Here is a 19,003-nt window from a genome sequence, read left to right as displayed (position 1 = left end):
CATAAAGGTCCTGTCTCCGGGTACGCGCGTGCGCTATTCTGTCCTGATGCACCCTGGAGAGACCTGTTCTGCCGGAAAGAGATGAGTGAGAGGACGCGGCGGGATCCGCCGTGACGTCAGACGCGCTGCTCCCCGCTGCAAAGGTAACAATATTCCTAACAGCGCGTCATTTCCTGCTTGGCCCAGTGCCAGATGAGGAATACCACGTAGTAACATGGTGTTCCTCAAAATTCCTTTAAGGCCTGTTTTCTGGCATTGCCACTGCCGCACTGCCAGTTTGCAGTGTGAAACCTGCCTTAATGAGCGGCATAGGTCTTTTGACTCCAAAGTAGCGAGGGAGTGGGGAATGCGACTACGACATTTACAGTTAGAGAAATTTCAGAAGGTCCTTTTGAAGGCGAGGGTTGGAAATTGTGTTGAAACAGTCACAGTCAGCTAAGAAGAGCAGATCTTATAACTAGCTTATCCTACAAATGGCCAATTAAAGGATACCCAAAGTGACATTTGACATGATGAGATAGACATGTGTATGTACAGTGCCTAGCACACAAATAACTATGCTGTGTTCCTTTTTTTCTTTCTCTGCCTGAAAGAGTTAAATATCAGGTATGTAAGTGACTGACTCAGTCCTGACTCAGACAGGAAGTGACTACAGTGTGTCCCTCACTGATAAGAAATTCCCCCTTTGTATGTCTTTCTTGCTCTCAGAAGCCATTTTCTGCTAGGAAAGTGTTTTATAGTTGGAATTTCTTATCAGTAAGGGTCACACTTTAGTCACTTCCTGTCTAAGTCAGGACTGAGTCAGCCACATACCCACCTAATATTTAACTCTTTCAGGCAGAGAAAGAAAAAAAGGAACACAGCATAGTTATTTGTGTGCTAGGCACTGTACATACACATGTCTATCTCATCATGTCACATATCACTTCGGGTATCCTTTAAAGACATGCTTGACTCTGGCATGACCTTATTCATAGTGCCTCTGGGACCTCTGTTCAGTGTACCCTCATCACCATTGTTTAAATGGACTTCAGTCATCCAGAGCAGAGTGCAAAGAAGTCACTTAAATATAGAATTCATTTAGATGCTCATGTGCAAAGGTATTTGGTATGTGGTGTAAAGTTCACCACGTAAACAGACTTCATTAGAAGAATGTGTTGTTTCAGGTGTTCAATTACCTTCAAGTGTGAAGAAGGGTTATTGAAGACAAGTAGGAGTTAGCAAGAATATATTTTTCCATAGATGGTATAGCAGTTTTTAAGCAAGAACCTTTTAGACCCTAAAACCAGGGGAAAAAAATCATAACACTAGCTAGATCTGCGGCAGGCTTGGATACAGGTTAGGTGAGTAATGTGCAGACATATTCACCTCCCCTGGATCCAGCGCTGCAATTTTCCCTCCATCCACCGGGTGGCGCTCTATCCATATAGTGCTTGTCGTCATGCCGTCAGACGGTGATCTCACCAAAGGGATCAAGAGCTGCCGAGGACTGGAAGAAGAATGGCTGCCAGCATCTGGATCCCAGGGGAGGCGAGTTACAAATACCTACTGCACACAGGCAGTGCATATGCCTCCTGGCGGCTACATAAAGTCGGGGTTACCACTCTGAGCTGCTGATTTCTGGCCCAAGCCTGACTCTGGGTTACCGCTAAGGAGGTTAAGATTGTGAGCCATATTTGCTGGTTGCCCTTGTCCAAAGTTAAAGACAAGGAGCTCATTTCCACATTGTACTAGGAAAGGTGGGAGTAACTACCTACATATGAAGGTAACCGCATCCTGTGACCTTGTAGTGGCTAGTATCACCTCACTGATTTTGTAAAAATGCATCCTCATGATAATGTCTCTCGGTTTTGAGGGAACAGAATTTGTTTGGTGTAAGGTCGATCTTCGAGTCTTTCTGGAGCAGCAGCTTAACTACTTGCAGACTCCTCCACGCCAATTGGCGTGAGCAGTGCGGCAGCCCCAGGACCGCTCCACGCCGATTGGCGTGATCGGCTGTTTATGGAGCTAGCAGGAGATCGCACGCAGGCTGCGCATGTATCTCCTGCTTGGAAGGTGGAGCTCTGCTCCGCCTTCAGTCTCCGAGCGGCGATCGCAGCTCGGGAGACCGTTAGAAGCTTATCACAGCCGATCAAGCTGATAGGCTGGCCAGGGGAGGGAGGGACCACGGCTAGTAAAACAAAACAAAAATAAAAAAGCCACATTTTATTTAAAAGTAATACAAATAAATATTCATAAAAAAAAACACAAACATTGGGGGAGCGATCAGACCCCACCAACAGAGAGCTCTGTTGGTGGGGAGAAAAGGGGGTGGGGATGACCTGTGTGCTGAGTTTTACGGCCCTGCAGCTTGGCCTTAAAGCTGCAGTGGCCTATTTAAAGAGAACCCGAGGTGGGTTTGAAGAATATTATGCTCCCTATACAGCCCAGCCTCTATTGCTATCCCAAACCCCCCTAAGGTCCCCCTGCACTCTGCATTCCCTCATAAATCACAGCCACGCTGCTGACAAACAGCTTGTCAGAGCTGGCTGTGTTTATCTCTATAGTGTCAGTCTGCTGCTCTCCCCGCCTACTGCAGAACTCCAGTCCCCGCCTGCATCCCTTCCCTCCCTGCTGATTGGAGGGAAGGGACGGGGGCAGGGACCGGAGCTATGCAGGAGGCGGGGGAGCAGCTGAGACTGACACTACAGATGTAAACACAGCCTCACAGCACGGCTATGATTTATGAGGGATTGCAGAGTGCAGGGGGACCTTAGTGGGGTTTGGGATAGCAACAGAGGCTGGGCTGTATAGGCAGATCCAGCCTCTGTATGCAGATAACATTCTTTAAACACACCTCGGGTTCTCTTTAACCAAAAATGGCCTGGTCTTTAGGGGGGGTTAACACTACAGTCCTCAAGTGGTTAAACATGGGTTTGAACTAGTGATGATCATAATTGGCTAATTACGACAATGTGAAATTAATGGCCTATACATAATTACGATTTATAAATTCAATTGATTTCGTATAATCATTGGTAATTTCGCGTACATTTTTGCATAATTTTGTGCCAACTTTAGCAGTGAAGAGTAAAGCCCCCCCTACATGCTATTGACACCAAAATGTACATATGTTAAGGAGAATAGTGGGTACAAGTCAGAAAAATAATTTTTCAAAAAAACCTTTTAGTTTTTGAGAAAATAGATTTTAAAAATGCAAAGAAAAATGTTTTTTTAAACTCAGAGAAATTGCAGTTTAAAAACCATTTTTCCTTCGCATCACATTCTTTTTTTTTTTTTTTTACTTATTCCCAGTATTCCCATTAACATACCTCGCAAGTTTGGTGATGATAGCATGTATGGGGACTTTGTATTTATTCGCCAAATTCGGCAGGAAATTTCACATACTGGTAATTATACAAAATTACAGATGGATTCCTTTACATGTGAAATGAATTAAAAATGTTCCCGAAATGTTGCATGGTAATTGCGGATTACTATGCGAAATTACGATTATGCTAAATTTTTGCCCATCACTGGTTTGAACACTTGATATTTTCTCTGTTCTGATTCTTATCATTGAGTCAAAGTGTGTATTCCTGAAGTTAGTTGTTGAACAGTTGCTTCTTCTAGATATCTATTGATGTAGTTGTCAACAGAAGATTCTCTTATAAACTCTGCCAGGCTGCCACCAATATGTGCAATTTCTGCTTTTAAGTTCCTGGGTCTCCCTTTTAGTTTCATCTACTGTTGTACAGGTCATGGCGATGTTTTGCTTTACAGAGATGCTTTGTTAATGCTCTTAAAGGGCACCAGAAGTGAGAGGGGTATGGAGGCTTTCATATTTATTTCATTTTAAACAATACCAGTTGACTTGTTGTCCTGCTGATCCTCTGCCTCTAATACCTTTAGCCATAGACCCTGAACACACAAGTAGATCGGATGTTTGTATAACTGAAGTTACATGGTTGCTGCTGACATTGTATTTTGGTCTCCCAGGTACCTTAAGATCAGCAGACCACGGGAGCCCCTCACAATGCTAATCTACCATCTCTGTTCTGGTGGTGACACTATCAAGAGAGCAGAACCAGAGGTAAGCTGTAAGCTTCCAGCATTGCTGGTATTAGGATATGAGTGTGTATGTTGCAGTAGGGATCACAGTAAGGTCATCTGTGTGTTCAGGGTGATCCCATATGTACAGCTCTATGGGGGCTAGAGTTGGAGCATTCTGGGGGTTAACTACTCTGTGATTACTTGCTACTGGTGCCGCTGCCACCACGTTGGATTCCTTAGGTGCTGCGTTGGAAGAGGATTTCAGGCAGAAGACGGCAGGGATGGTCCTTTAGAAATCAGTCCTTGGGTTCTGGTGCTGCAGGGGTTCCTTGTGCTGGTCATGGCAATACCTGTGGTTGGTTGATCAGACTAAAGAAGCAGATAAAGGGGATTCTGCCTGAAGCTCAGTTCAGGAGCTGCTCGTGGCACACCATTCCCCTCCCCCTCCCACCTCATATGACATTATCCCTTATGTATGCTATGCCAATACATACATTGCTGGCATGTCTTCTGCAGGATCAGGTTAGCATTGCAGCCATAAAAGAAACTGGAGACATTTCCTGATGGCTCCATCACCTGAAATGTTCATTCATTGACTGTGATGTTGCAGAGACGGAATTATAGGGGGGAGCAGGGGAGCCAAGAATTATGAAGAGCCCCAACTTCTTACACTCCGTTCCTCCAATGCAGTTGCCCATCCTTCAGATGGGGTGTTGTGGAAATCATAATGGCCACACTTTTTACATGACCCCTGATAGAGGGGTACACAGACTGTGGAGGTCACCAAGTGGGGAAGGAGATAGGGGTTGGATAGCATTGAAGTTTTGCTGTGGGGCTCCAGAAATAGCAGAATCAGGGCGGGAACCTACTAGAGCGATTTTATGAGCGTTTAGGGAGCGATTTCCCTAAACGCTCAGCTAATGTTAATGGATGGGCCAAATTCCACTGGAGCGATTGCGATTACCAAAATCGCAAATGCAGGACATGCAGCATTTTTAGCGATGAGCGTTAGCGTTTGCATTTCTGCAATGTAAAGTATATAAATACTGGCATAATCGCTCGTCAAAACCTACACAGAGCGATTTTGCTAGCGTTTTTTTACATTACTGCACACTGTAAAAAAAATTTAAATTAATTGAAAAGACCAATCAGAATTAAAAACGCTAATCGCTACAAATCGCTGGCAAAAAGCTGACACTTTTTAAAAACGCTACCAAAATCGCTTATGAAATCCCTTACAAACCGCTCATACAAAACTCTAGCGATTGCGATTAGCGATAGCGTTTTGTACTGGGTTCCAGTCCTTAGCTTTATTTGCCAAGTATGATAGTTTTGTCGTACCCAGAGTTAAAAACATTATGGTGTAGGTGCTGTACTGCACAGGGGTGCCGGGAAGGTTGGAGCGGGCGTTTGGGGAATTTTGATGGGGAAGGGACTAGAGTTCCGCAGGAGGACTGTTTGGGGGAAGAAGGTGCTGCTGCGCCTGGTGGTTTTGGAGGGTATGGTTCTGTAACAGTGGGCCAATGGGAGAAGCTCAAGGTAACGGCTGCCAGGGAGGGAGGGGTCATGCAAAACCCTAGTTGCCCTAGTCTTCATTCTAGAACTGTAGTGGAGGTCTAACGGTGGCAGGGGTGACCCAATGATCCTCTCCACAGCGTTAATAGCTCTTGGAGTTTGTACTTGTCGCTAGCGGTTGCACCTGCGTACCACACCATAGTTATACCCCTGGATGAATCTGAAGTTTAGCTGGCATTTATTTTTGTATTCCCACTAAACTGCACAAGCGGCAAATCACTTTTGCAGTATTTTGATTGAAATAGCAGCTGATTCACGTGAACTGTGATCCACAAGAATCATGTGATAGATCAACTCCACGTGCGCACAGGAAATTCCATTTGTACGTATAAAAACCTCATGAAAAGTCCTGTAAACCCTGTACTACCGCTGGATCTCAGCCATCTGCTGTCACAGTACGTTCTGCTCTAAGATCTGCTGATCGGTATCAGTCGCCTCCATACAAAACCATGTACGGGTTTGGAGGGAATCCCTCATACAAGACACAAAAGGAATGCTTTATTTATATTACTGTCTGTGTTACGTAACTGTGTTTTGCATTACAGAGATGCTTTGTTAATATTTTTAAAGTAGAAACTCAGTCACTAGGCAAAGGGTCCAATTTACTAAACGGAAGGACTGAAAAAACAATGGTGACTGCATCCTGTGCTGTACAAAGGCTCAGACTACCATGGTTCTGTGCACACCGGAAGCTGTGATTGGCTGAATTTAGGAGAATAAGGATTCATGCATACGCTTGCTCTGTTCATTACTAGAAGGTTCTCTGCATAACTTAAAGAGGAACTGTAGTGAAAATCTCAATAATGTTATACTATAAATGCAAAAGTTTGGCTGTTTGTTACTCAATCACACAACAATGGCTGAATCGATTTGGCACACACATAGTACATTACCTGGAACAACATAGAGGATACTTTTTATCCCCATAACCAAAAACTGGGCAGAGACAAATACAAATTTCACTGGGAAAATGTAAACTGCAGCCATTCTTACGCTGTTAATGGCAGAGTTCTCAAACTTTGCACAGTTGGTCACTGGGTGACTGGGATCAATATTAAGAAAAGTGGGTGGAGCCTACAAAAGCTAATCAAAATTCACCTATTGATTTTTAAGGGGAATATTTAATTGCTGCCATTCTTGCACTGTTAATGGCACAAGCCTCAAACCTGTTACAGTTGGTCATTGGGTGACTGGGGTTCAAATTCAGGAAAGGGGGTGGAGCCACAAACAGCCAATCAGATTTGTTTCATTTTAAAGCAAATTATTGATGACAAAGATTGCAAAGCTCACAATCTAGGTCATTGAGTAATTGTGTGTTAGGGTTAGAAAAAGTGGGCGGAGCCAAAACCAGCCAAATACACACCCGGGTAACACCGGGCCATCAGCTAGTGACATAAATAAAATTGCTTATTGTTTATAATATTAATTTATAGATTAAGTCAGTGTTTGCCCATTGTAAAATCTTTCCTCCTGATTCACATTCTGAAATGTGTGACATCTTTAGTCCTGCCAGGTGATCTGTGCGGAATGTTCCTTACTGAGTTACATAGGGAGATGCTGCTTGCTTGGCTTTTGGAAAAAGCTGTTATTTCCCACAATGTAATGTGGTTCACAGACAGCAAACTTTCAGTACCTTAATCATGACATCACACTGTGGGAGGGGTTTCACCACAATATCAGCCATGCAAACCCCCCTGGTGATCTATTCAAGAAAAGATAAAGATTTCTCATGAGAAAGGGACTATCAGCTACCGATTGGGATGAACTTCAACCCTGAGTCAAAGCAATTGGGCCAAAAACGGATCGTACCACTCTGCACAGGGCACCGCGACTTCTGTGTTATTTACAGTGCCCTTGCCATCTTGAAAATGCATGCCCATTGAAAACCAGATTGAAGCGCACAAAGCATAGAAGGGCCAGATCATTGCAATTCGCAACCAATGTGTAAGGCTTATCGAATCAATTGCAGTGGCGACGTGGCCTCATAGAAGCTAAATTGGTGTACCTTCATTTTTTTGTGTTTTAGTTTACTGTATATACTCGAGTACAAGTCGACCTCGTGTATAAGTCAACTCAAATGTTCATTGATTCAAGTTTAAGTCTACCCAGCAAAGTTAATGGCTGCACTTGGGGCTCAGGAAGGTTTTAGATTTTGGGCTCAGGACTTTTAGATCTGTGTTATCTTGGCATTTCCTTTTCTCAAAGTATCACTTTCTGCAAATGGGAATGTCACTATTAGTACACACATTACTCAGTGTGCTCAGTGTTACCTGTAACTCGTGTACAAGTCGACCCCTAGACTTTTATGAAGTAAATCAGACCTAAATTTCTAGACTTGTACTTGAGTATATACAGTAAATAAATGACAAAAACAATTGCTATAGTACTGATCACTGAAATCTCTCTACCTGGAACCCACTAGCAGCACTTTTCTGAGCGCTTGTGATTTGAAAAGCTCTTGCTAATGTAATTCTATAGGTGTGATACCACCTGAGGGATGTGATTTTCTAATAATCCCCCCATAGCATTGCATTACTAAGTGCTTTACAAATCACTAGCGCTTAGAAAGGCGCTGTTAGTGGGTCCCAGGCCTGACACTTACCGCGTCGCTCCACCTGTTGCACTTCATGGCAATGGCCGTTAAAGGCAATAGAATATGTTACACTTCCTGCGATGCGCCAGAATTTCTATAGCTACAAACAACCAGTAAAGATATCCAGAGAACACAATCAAAATTATATGATTTATATAATATGAATACAAATGTGCTTATCTAGAGAGAAAGAATGAAATGAAATACTAGAATAAAAGAATTTCACAACGCACCAGTCATATGTAAATATAGATGTTTCACTTTTAGTAAGCAATCATATTTCGGATTACACAAAAGGACCCACAATAGCGAAACTACAAAAAATGAGGGAAGGACAAAATACTCATTAAAACCCACTAATGGGGACCAGTGGCTGCACGGTATATGTGGTTGGAGCAAAATATCATGGAGATACGCAATCGTATATAAATAGAGTACAGGTGATAAGATTCAAAAATATAACACCTACATCACTGCAGTGTAACTTAGGTGCTGATACAAAAAAAATAAAAAAAAATCCACAAAGTGCATTTGCATAGTGCAGTATATATACAGTGCAAACCGGTTAGTATTGCTGGTAACTGAATATATCCAGCATAGATCACTCCAACATGCCATAAGAAACCGTAATCTAGTGCCGTCAAAGTCCTATAAGAATCCGAACACTGTTAGGCATAACAAATTAATCTGCCATATTACAAGACACAGAACATTTATATCATGCTTTTCTCCTGGCAGACTCAAGGCGCCAGAGGGCACGCTCTATAGCAGGGGTAGGGAACCTATGTCTCGGGAGCCAGATGTGGCTCCTTTGATGGGTGCATCTGGCTCACATACAGATCAGTAGGGGTCGATTCACTAAGCTACACTGCTCTAGCAGCGCAGCTTAGTGTGGCAGCGCAAGTAACATTTTCAAAGTACTACTACACTACTGCAGGCACTACTAACTTACTCGCACTACCCCAAAACGAACAGCTGTCAGGTCCAGTGACTTTTTAGGATGAGATCCCAGCACTTTGGCCCAATAGGCTGCCTGTCACTTGACAGGCAGCCTATTGGGCCAATCAAAGTGTGGGGATCTCGTCATACAAAGTAAATCAACCCCCAAGTCAGCTAGCTAATTGTACAAGCTGTTAGTCGGTATTTATCCTCTCTGGCTCTCAGGGGGAAATTGCTGATGTTGCTGAAACCCAAGAGAAGCTGAAGACGTGTCTGACACTTCTGCTGCCCGTCGGATCAACTGTATACACATCACCATGGCAACAGGAACATAAGCACTTTGCTGCGCATGCGCTCTGTCCCAGTTTGAAACATATTGTATGGCTCTCACGGAATTACATTTGAAAATGTGTGGCGTTTATGGCTCTCTCAGCCAAAAAGGTTCCTGACCCCTGCTCTATAGGCAGTAGCAGCGTTAGGGAGTCTTGCCCAAGGTCTCCTACTGAATAGGTTCTGGCTTACTGAACAGGCAGACCTGAGATTTGAACCCAGGTTGCCTGTGTCAGAGGCAGATCCCCACTCAAAAACGCCGCAGCCACCGTGTAAGTTGGCACCATAGTATTGGTAATTGTTACACTGCAGTGATGTAGGTGTTATATTTTTGCATCCTATCACCTGTACTGTATTTTTTATATGATTTCATATTCCCATGATATTTTGCTCCAACCGTATACACTGTGCAGCCATCCGGTCCCCAATAGTGGGTTTTAATAAGTATTTTGCCCTTTCCCCTTTTTTTGTAGTTTCCCTGTTGTGAGTCCTTTTGTCTTTTGTGTTATCCGAACTATGTTTGCTAAAGGTGGAATATCTACATTTACATATGATTGGTGCATTGTGAGATCTTTTCTACTTGTATTTCAGAATTTCTCTAGCTGACGCGGAAGCTGCAGAGCGTTATTATCGCGCACCACGCGCGGCACCAGCAGCAATGTAAGTCAATGGTAGCGTGCACATTTTGACATTTTGGTGTGTTTGTGGTGTGCAGATGCAGATTTTCAGCATCACAGCTCTGGGCCCCCCTATGATTGCAGGAGCTGCTCCACACCCCTGTGTACAATCACTGTGTGTCACACATACAGGCAATGTCAATGCAAGCAGGATAACCTGTGTATTGTTACAGATATAAACGCTGTGGTATTGATCATAAGTGACTCTGTAGGACAAGGACACTGAAAGTCTGCTCTGGCTTTCCCATTAATTAGTCTTTGTCCTTAATGATTCACTGATTCCCCCAGCAGCATTTGACTGTGTTGTAATTTCTTGCTTAGCACGAGCAGCAGAGCAATGAGGGAGTTGGGGACAAAACCAGATCTGTAGCATGCTCATGCCTGTGTCTGTGACTGGGAATATGGGCTGTGCACACCCTCCGCATCTATTGGTCAGTGCAAGTTATTTCTACCTGAATGACGTCTGGTGGGGGGAGGTCTTCTGTTCACTAGTCCTAATGCACCTGTATCTGTCTGCTGCCACTCACCTGTATGCATCTGTAGAGCACTGATAACGCAGCAGCAGTCTGCACAGATTTTACTACGGGACTGGCAGAGCAGCCTGAGCTGTAACCTTGGACGGATCAGAACCCCCAGGTACAGTGTGCGATGATGCCTGGCAGTCTGGCTGCACTGCAAAGTTTTACCTGTTAGGAAAAGCTTATGGCTAATCATTTTGTGTGCTTATTATGTTTTTACATTAACTTTTTTTCTCTATAGACTCCTAGAAAATGGAGGAAGGGGTAAGACAAGTGATGGAGCTGGCAGACTTCCAGTATGATGAGTGAGTACTGCAACCTAAATGATGACATTAATAATAACTCTCTGACAACCCAGCACCCTTCCCCCGAGTAGCGGTGGTGCATTGTGCTGCCCTGTTAAAGGATATCCGAGGTGAGCCATAAAATCTATCTTTACTTACCTGGGGCTTCTTCCAGCCCCCAGAAGTCATTTGTGTCCCTCGCCGCAGCTCCGGGCTTCTCCGGGGTCAGGCTGGCAGCCTCTAAAGATCGCCAACCCCTGATGGGTAGGCGTCTGCTGCGCAGGCTCAGGCATGTTCCCACCCTATGCGAGAACGTTCCCACGTCACCAGGAGCGTACTGTGACTGCACAGTGGTTCTGAGCAGGCACAGTACGTTCCAGATGACGTGAACGCACATGCGCATAAGAAGCCGACACATCGACGGTTGGTGATCCTGCAGAGGCGGCCAGTGGGACCCGGAGGAGACCGGAGCTGTGGCGAGGGACACGTGACTTTTTGGGGCTGGTAGAAGATCCAGGTAAGTAAAGAAAGATTTTATTGCTCTCCTCGCATATCCTTTAAAGTGGATCCGAGGTGAACTTTAACACATTGCATAATTGTGTTCCTTTCCTATTGTTTATAGGGCATTCCTCAAGCCAAATACTTTTTTGTTTTCGTTTTAATACTCTCATTCCCTATAAACTAAAAAAGCCACGCCCACAGGTTTTCAGAGAGCCTTGACAGTAGCAAGGGCTCATGGGAGCTCAGTCTGGGCAGGAGGAGGGTGAGGTGTTACTAGCCATTGATTTCAGAGGCAGAGGGGAGGAGGAGGGAGGAGGAGAGGGGATTAGGCTGATGGCTCCAAGATACAGATAAGCCTGCCTCTGTGTAATGTTTACAAACAACATGGCTGCTGTCATTGTATCACAGGAATTAATGATTATATTCTATTAAAACCATCTAAACTTTAGATAAGATATATAAACAAGTTACTTGTTATAGTTAGTTTTTCATCTAGGATCCGCTTTAAGCATCATACACAACAAAAGTCATTTGAAATGTCTGACAAACGACAGATTTTGGCATATCGGACAAGAATAGTGTGAAAAAATGTAACTAAACAACAATGAGTGACCAATATCAGGCATACCAGTAACAGCAACTGTTGGATAGGTATTGTGTAGTCGGCCATGTTTGTGCAATGTCGTTTAGATGACTTTGTTCTACAGAATGCATGCATGATTGCTTCCTCTTGCTCGCGCAGTATTTAACCCATTCCCAACTGCCTAATGCCGATAGGTGTCGGAAAAGTGGCAGCCCCAGGACTGCCTAACGCCAGAAGACGTCAAGAGTGGTGGGCGGAGATTAGCGTGGTTCGTGAGCACTGATGTGCGCGCATCCCCGCTTGAGTGACGGAGCTCTGCTCTGTGTGTGTAACTCTGTGTAATCTTTATTATGGGAGAAGAATTATTCTATTGCCTTGTACTCACGTCATTTTTGGATAATACTGTACTTGGAATTTTCCACAATCAAAACTTTTTGGGGAAGAGTTGGAAAGGGGCTTTTCCTCTACTAGGCTTTTGTTACTGTCTATGTTTACTCGGGATGGCAGAGAAGAGGAAGTGGGAAGGAATTTGCCAACAGAGGATGTGGACAATTACAGAAACTAGAAGCAAAGGAAAATATTTCCAATAGGAATGAAGAGCAGTAAAGCATGGCAGAGATTATACCATGTCCATGCTCCATGCAAAACAAAGAGTTCTGGCTTACAGTATTGCAACATAGTGTAACATAATATTGCAACTTTTGGGACTAACCTGTTCTTCAGCAGACAGATCGAGGAGCCATTCATATGAGGGTATGTTTTGTTGATGTTGCCAACTGATCACTAATTAGGTTATTCTGGACCGGGGTGGCCAGTCGAGGATGTCTTTGCCAAGAATCTAGCACAGGCATGGGCAAACTTGGCCCTCCAGCTGTTAAGGAACTACAAGTCCCACAATGCATTTGCCTTTATGAGTCATGACTGTGGCTGTAAGACTCCTGCAATGCATTGTGGGACTTGTGGTTCCTTAACAGCTGGAGGGCCAAGTTTGCCCATGCCTGATCTAGCATGTATACATCAGTCGCAATCACTCACTGAAATATTCGGAGTGCTGGAACATCTTGGCTGCGAGTGGGCCGAGGCCATTGTTCTCTACCTTACCCTCCCACTCCATCATTCACCCTGTGTCGTCCCTCCTCCCCATAGCAACAAAACATGTTGCTAGCATGTAGTCAAGTCCAGATATGGATTAAGATGTGATGGGTCCCTTGGCAAGGTAGTAGATTTGGGGCTCCCTTGTGGTCCTTTTGGTAAGCTGAAGTGGAGAGAGGTTGAAGAAGGTGGCAGGTGGGCCACTGGACACCCACTGGGCCCCAAGCACCTGCGTAGGTTGCCTAGTGGATGATCCTGCGCTGGTAAAGTACAGATCCCTGCAGGGGCAGTACTTGTATGTGTGTACACACTATTAAGCCTTCTACACACCAGGGGATTTTTGTTGCCTGGCAGAGATTGGTACACGATCCCTTGGGCAACGATCCCTTGGGCTGTATAGATGCGCCACTAGCCGCCAGGTTAGCAATGCATCTGTTTCTATGTAGGAGGGTGGATGGAGAACAAGTGGCGGTGAGAACAAGAGAACAAGTGTTGGTCATGTGACTGCAGTGAGCCTGGATCTCTAGCCGCAAGTTCAGCAACTTCTGGGGAGACAGGAGTAGCGGCAGCTATACTTCCTGGCATGCTTCAAACGTGTACTCTGCATAGGAGGGCCGTGCACATCATATATCACCAACAGATATGCCGATCCTCCCAACTTTACTCCCCCTAAAATTTGGATGCAAAAAAGCCGACTTATCCATGGTGATTTACAGTACTTTTTTTTTTTTTTTTTTTTTTGTCTGCTAGGGGGAGGTACAATGTAATAAAATGATATACTGTATAACGTTACCCATTTCCTTGGTCGAGCATTTTAACAGGATTTTTTATGCAATGAACTAGCAATAATTCATTAGTATGAAGTATGGATTTGTGATCAGAGGACCACAGAATAATGGTATAATGGGGCAACTGTATGTTGTATTGCCAAGTCCTGAGTCGTACACAGGATCACATGGGGTAGCAGAACTTATCCTTATGGTCACTAATTCTGTTACTGGCAAAACTTCTCCAAAGTAGTAAATTCCTGGAAGCTGCTATTGTGATATACTGTACAATGCAACCTGCGGTCTGTCCCACCCCCTTTCCATACAGCCTGATCTGCACAGCTTTGGGGCAAGCAGATAACAGAAATCCTTTGCAAAAGTAGACATCACTTACAGCCATGGTAAATTGGCCAAACACTGTTCAGTTACCATCCCATTTTGTTTTCAATCGATATAATGATCAATTATTTTATGATCAACTAATCAATCTTTAAATTGATCAGCCTTTAGATGGATTTTAGCCTAGATATCAATTGCACATCATTAAATCCACTTCAATTTACAATTGATTAGATGTTGTCTTATTCAAGTTCTTATTGGGCAAACAACAGACAAGGCTTTAGAGTAAAGCCTCATAGACAAACTAAATGTTTGAGGATGTGTTGAGTGGTGGGATAGTGTACTTGTTAAGGGCTCTTCCTCTGACACAAATTCTGGGTTTGAATTTTTGCTCTTCCCGTTCAGTAAGCCAGCACCTATTCAGTAAGGAGTCATTGGGCTAGACTCCCTAACACTGCCTACTTAGCCTGTACAGCTACCTCGACACATCATTAAAGATCCGGTATGCCACATCTTTACACCGCAGTGGCCCCTGACTATATAATGTAGTTCCTCATCCCCACCTTACACCGCCTGCCAGAAGCTGGGCTATCGTGCACAGCACTGTCACTCCTTCTCCCCTCTGTACTGATCATCGATTGGCTGTAGTTAAATGACCTCTCTGTATAAAGCTCTGTTACCACTTGCACCATGTCAACACATCCAGTGTTAAAATAGCTTGTGCTTCCACTTGTTTTTTTAAGAGATCTACTGTGATCGTTGCATTGACACAATGAAAAGTCACGACCTGCTGCATTTTTCCGGACAAGGCATTCCCTGCAGATGCCAACAGAAACAATTCAAGCCTATGAGAACGTGTGGTGTCCGTACTCACTAGACTTCATTGCATCCATTTTTCTGTCATGTTCTTGTCTTTTCTGTCATCATCTGCCTTCATCTGTCACCTTCTGCCTTCATCTGTGGTCGGCGCCGCCGCTTTGGGTCAACTTCACCAACACGCCAGCAGTATGAATAGGAGCCCTGGCAAAAATCTACTAAACTGCTGGGGCTCGCTACTGAACATGAACAGACCAATTAGAGTCCTCAGTCTATTTCATTTCCAGTAGGGAGCTCCAGCAGTTTAACAGGCTTTTAGCAGGGCCCGTTCATCCTGCAGTGCTTGTTGGCAATAGCAGCCCAAGCAGTGGCGAACAAATCAGTGGGGGCAAAAACCTAGTGGCGTGGATGATGGATTCTCAATGGAACACAAAAAAGATGAAACGGACTATGAGCATACCTCCCAACTTTTTGAGATGAGAAAAAGGGACATTTAAGCCATGCCCCTGCCACACCCCCATGACCACTAGAGATGTGGCGAACGGTTCCCGAACCGTTCGCCGGCGAACATCTCTAAATCCATGGGCCTCTTACTACTTCCGGGTCGCAATGACCCGGAGTAGTACGCCTGCGCTGCCCGGCGGAGCGCGTCCTAGATCGCGCTCCCGTTGCCGGGCACTCTCTGCGCATGTGCGTGACGTCATGAGTGACGTCACGCTCATGCGCATAGAGTGCCCGGCAACGGGAGCGCGATCTAGGACGCGCTCCGCCGGGCAGCGCAGGTGTACTACTCCGGGTCATTGCGACCCGGAAGTAGTAAGAGGCCCAGAGAGGTTCGCCAGGCGAACTGTTCGGCCCAACACTAATGACCACACCTTCACCATGCCCCCTAGTCATGCATACTATAAAGATTTCATAAGAAAAATATGTTGTTTTATAATTCAAACCACACTGGTCCTTTCTATCCTGGTTAATTTTCCTTCATATTAACATTTTAAAATTAGTAATATATCAATTTAAAGGATGTGAATAAAGTTTAGAGTCAATCAAACACATTTTTAGTATAGAAATGTATATATTTATATAGAAAGAGGGACAAAGTCCTGAAAGGGGGACAAATGAGGGGGAAAGAGGGACAAAGGGACAGGGCTCCCAAAAAGGGACTGTCCCTCCGAAAGAGGGACAGTTGGGAGCTATGCTATGTCTCATATCTGGATGAGTTGGCTTTAGCGATCCTTTGCGGATCCGTCTAGTTCCATCACAAATGGGAACCGTGCCTAACTTTTAGGGCCCGTTCTCATTTGCGCGATTAGCAGGTGATTCCCACTAATCGCCAAAGTGCTAGTGTTTTTGTAAGCGCTTGCGCAATATTAACTTATGGCAGTGACCTTACTGCCATGATTGCCACCAATCGTGGGTGTTTCGCAATTAGCGGCAATCACAAAACATGTTCCCTGCAGCATTTTGCCACGATTCTGGAGCGATCGTGATACAGTGCTTATAAAAGCGCTAATTGCGAGTGTACAGTGATTTTACCCGTTAATCGCGGTGAAATCACCCGCGCGAAACGGTAGCGTTAAGCACTACCATTTTGCGCTTTTAACCACTTAAGGACCGCGGTGTTAAAACCCCCCTCTAGTGACCAGCCCATTTTTTTTACTAAATAGGCCACTGCAGCTTTAAGGCCTCGCTGCAGGGCCGCACAACTCAGCACACAAGTGATTCCCCCTCCCTTTTCTCCCCACCAACAGAGATTTCTGTTGGTGGGGCTGTTGGTGGGGCCTGATCCCTGCCAGCGTGTTTATTTTTTTTTTTTATTTATGTGTGCTTTTTTTTTTTTCAATAAATTACTCTATTTTTTAAATTTATTTTATGATACCCCCGCCCTCCCTCCCCCCGCTAGCCAATGACAGCGATCGGTTGTCATAGGCATTAGCCTATGACAGCTTATCGCCTTTGTGTCTATGGAGGGGACAGCCGAGTGACACGGCTGTCCCTAGTACAGCGCTGCCTTAGATCTCAGCGCTGTACAGTCTTGTTCGATGGCGGTTTCGCCGTCTAACAGTCTCCAAGCAGCGATTGCCGCTGGGTGACTGATGGTGGAGCAGAGCTCCGTCATTCCAGCGATGATGCGTGCACATTGGCACGATCATGCAGTCCCTGTACCTAGCACTTCACGCCGATTGGCGTGGAGTAGTCCTGGGGCTGCCACCGCGTTCACGCCAATTGGCATGGAGCGGTTGCGCAGAGGTTAAGTGTGAATGGGCCCTTATGCCTGGAACTGTCACCCTAGCATTCAAGCAAGGACAGGTGTGTGTGTGTGTGTGTGTGTGTGTGTGTGTGTGTGTGTGTGTGTGTGTGTGTGTGTGTGTGTGTGTGTGTGTGTGTGTGTGTGTGTGTGTGTGTACACAACACTCTGCTGTCTACTGTGCTATCTATGCTCTCATGGCTACTTCGTTAGGCCCATAAAATACCTCACTCTTTAAAGTGGATCCGAGATAAACTTTTACTCATTGAATAATTGTGTTCCTTTCATATAGTTTGTAGGACATTCCTCAAGCCAAATACTTTTTTTGTTTTGTCTTTAATACTCTAATTACCTATAAACTAAACAATCCTCGCCCACAGCTTTTCAGAGAGCCTTGGCACTCGGTCCCAGGTAGCAGGGGCTTATGGGAGCTCAGTCTGGGCAGGAGGAGTAGGAGGTTACTAGCCACTGATTTCAGAGGCAGAGGGGAGGAGGAGAGGGGACTGAATTTACACATAGGCAAGCTGATAGCATCTCCAGCCCTCAGGCCTGTGACAATGTGACAAACAGAACATGGCTGCCCTCATTGTATCACAGCAATAAATAATCATAAACGTTTAAAGCTGTTTGCAGCTAGATTTCCTGTGTAAACTATCTAAACTTTAGATAAGATATATAGACAAGTTATTTGTTATAGTTACTTTTTCATCTCGGATCCGCTTTAACATATCGTAGCAAGATAACAAAGTGAGGATATAATTATATTTTCTACAGTAAACATAGGGAGTATTATTAAAGATCAGTCAAACAACCTGTTCTATGGAAACGGTAAGGAGGGAAGACAACAGTCCGAGGACAAGAAATACATTGGGCCATATGCAATACACTTTTTCTCCAGAGTTTACTCCTGAGAGATCATTTTTCATCTTCGATTTAGAATAACTTTTCAGGACTTCGCAATGGAAAAAGTGCCAAAAAGTAGGTGAAAAAGTACTATCAAAATTATTTTGACTATTTTTTTTGTTTGCTGATGGCTTAAAAGGCACTTTGTTGACAAGTTTGAAAATATCACCTAAGAGAGAACTGAATTGCACATGGTCCATTGAGCGATAGCTGCTGTTCCTGAGATTTGTCTAATCATCCAGACTGCTGAGTAACGATGGAGAACGTCTATGCAAGATTTTCACCTGAGAAAATCACAAACAATGAAAGTCGATCACCTGTACGCAGCTCCATGCCAGCCAACGCTTCTTGTTTACATTTCTGACAAAATGTCAAATTATTTTTCCCAAGTCCCCTTTAAGAGAATTTCCCCTTTAACAATTTCCCAATTCCTGTCCTCAGTGGTGGAGAGGAACACAGACAACAAAAGAAACCACGTAGATGTCGTAAACCTGTTGTTGTTTGTCACCTCTGTAAAGACTGCACTTCCTCTTCCAAGTGACCCTGTGACCAGGACGTGAGAGAAATCTCACACACAGCAGCAGACATCTGGCAGATGTTCAAACCGTTCCTCAGTCTACACAAAATTAAAACTGAACATTGTGGCTGGAGTTACGATAAAACATAACATAGTAGAGAACATGCTACTAACTTATTTATTTTTTTCACATTTAAAGGTTTTGAGAAAACATGTCATGGTTACAAACATTATGGCCCCTTTTCCACTAGCAATCGCTAGCGTTCGCGCTGAACGCTAGCGATTGCGA

At 44.4% G+C, this 19,003-nt stretch overlaps 1 protein-coding gene across 4 annotated transcripts in view; it reads left to right on the top strand.

Annotated features, from left to right (window-relative positions):
- RHOBTB2 (Rho related BTB domain containing 2) overlaps positions 1-19,003 on the top strand; it is a 149,171-nt gene that overhangs the window by 14,063 nt on the left and 116,105 nt on the right. For 2 of the 4 annotated variants that reach the window (XM_068272299.1, XM_068272300.1), the window contains 2 exons: positions 3,979-4,072; positions 10,906-10,969. In XM_068272299.1, coding sequence (XP_068128400.1) covers positions 10,917-10,969 — 53 coding nt within the window. In that variant the 5' untranslated portion in view covers positions 3,979-4,072; positions 10,906-10,916. Of the gene's footprint in view, positions 1-3,978; positions 4,073-10,067; positions 10,130-10,710; positions 10,783-10,905; positions 10,970-19,003 lie in introns of those variants that run through there. The other 2 variants (XM_068272302.1, XM_068272301.1) reach the window with 2 other exon arrangements.

This window comes from Hyperolius riggenbachi, chromosome 3 (assembly GCF_040937935.1).
Source record: "Hyperolius riggenbachi isolate aHypRig1 chromosome 3, aHypRig1.pri, whole genome shotgun sequence".
In the NCBI taxonomy this organism is placed as follows: Eukaryota; Metazoa; Chordata; class Amphibia; order Anura; family Hyperoliidae; genus Hyperolius; species Hyperolius riggenbachi.
Note: the sequence above shows the minus strand (reverse complement) of the source record. Positions and strands in the feature narration are given on the sequence as shown.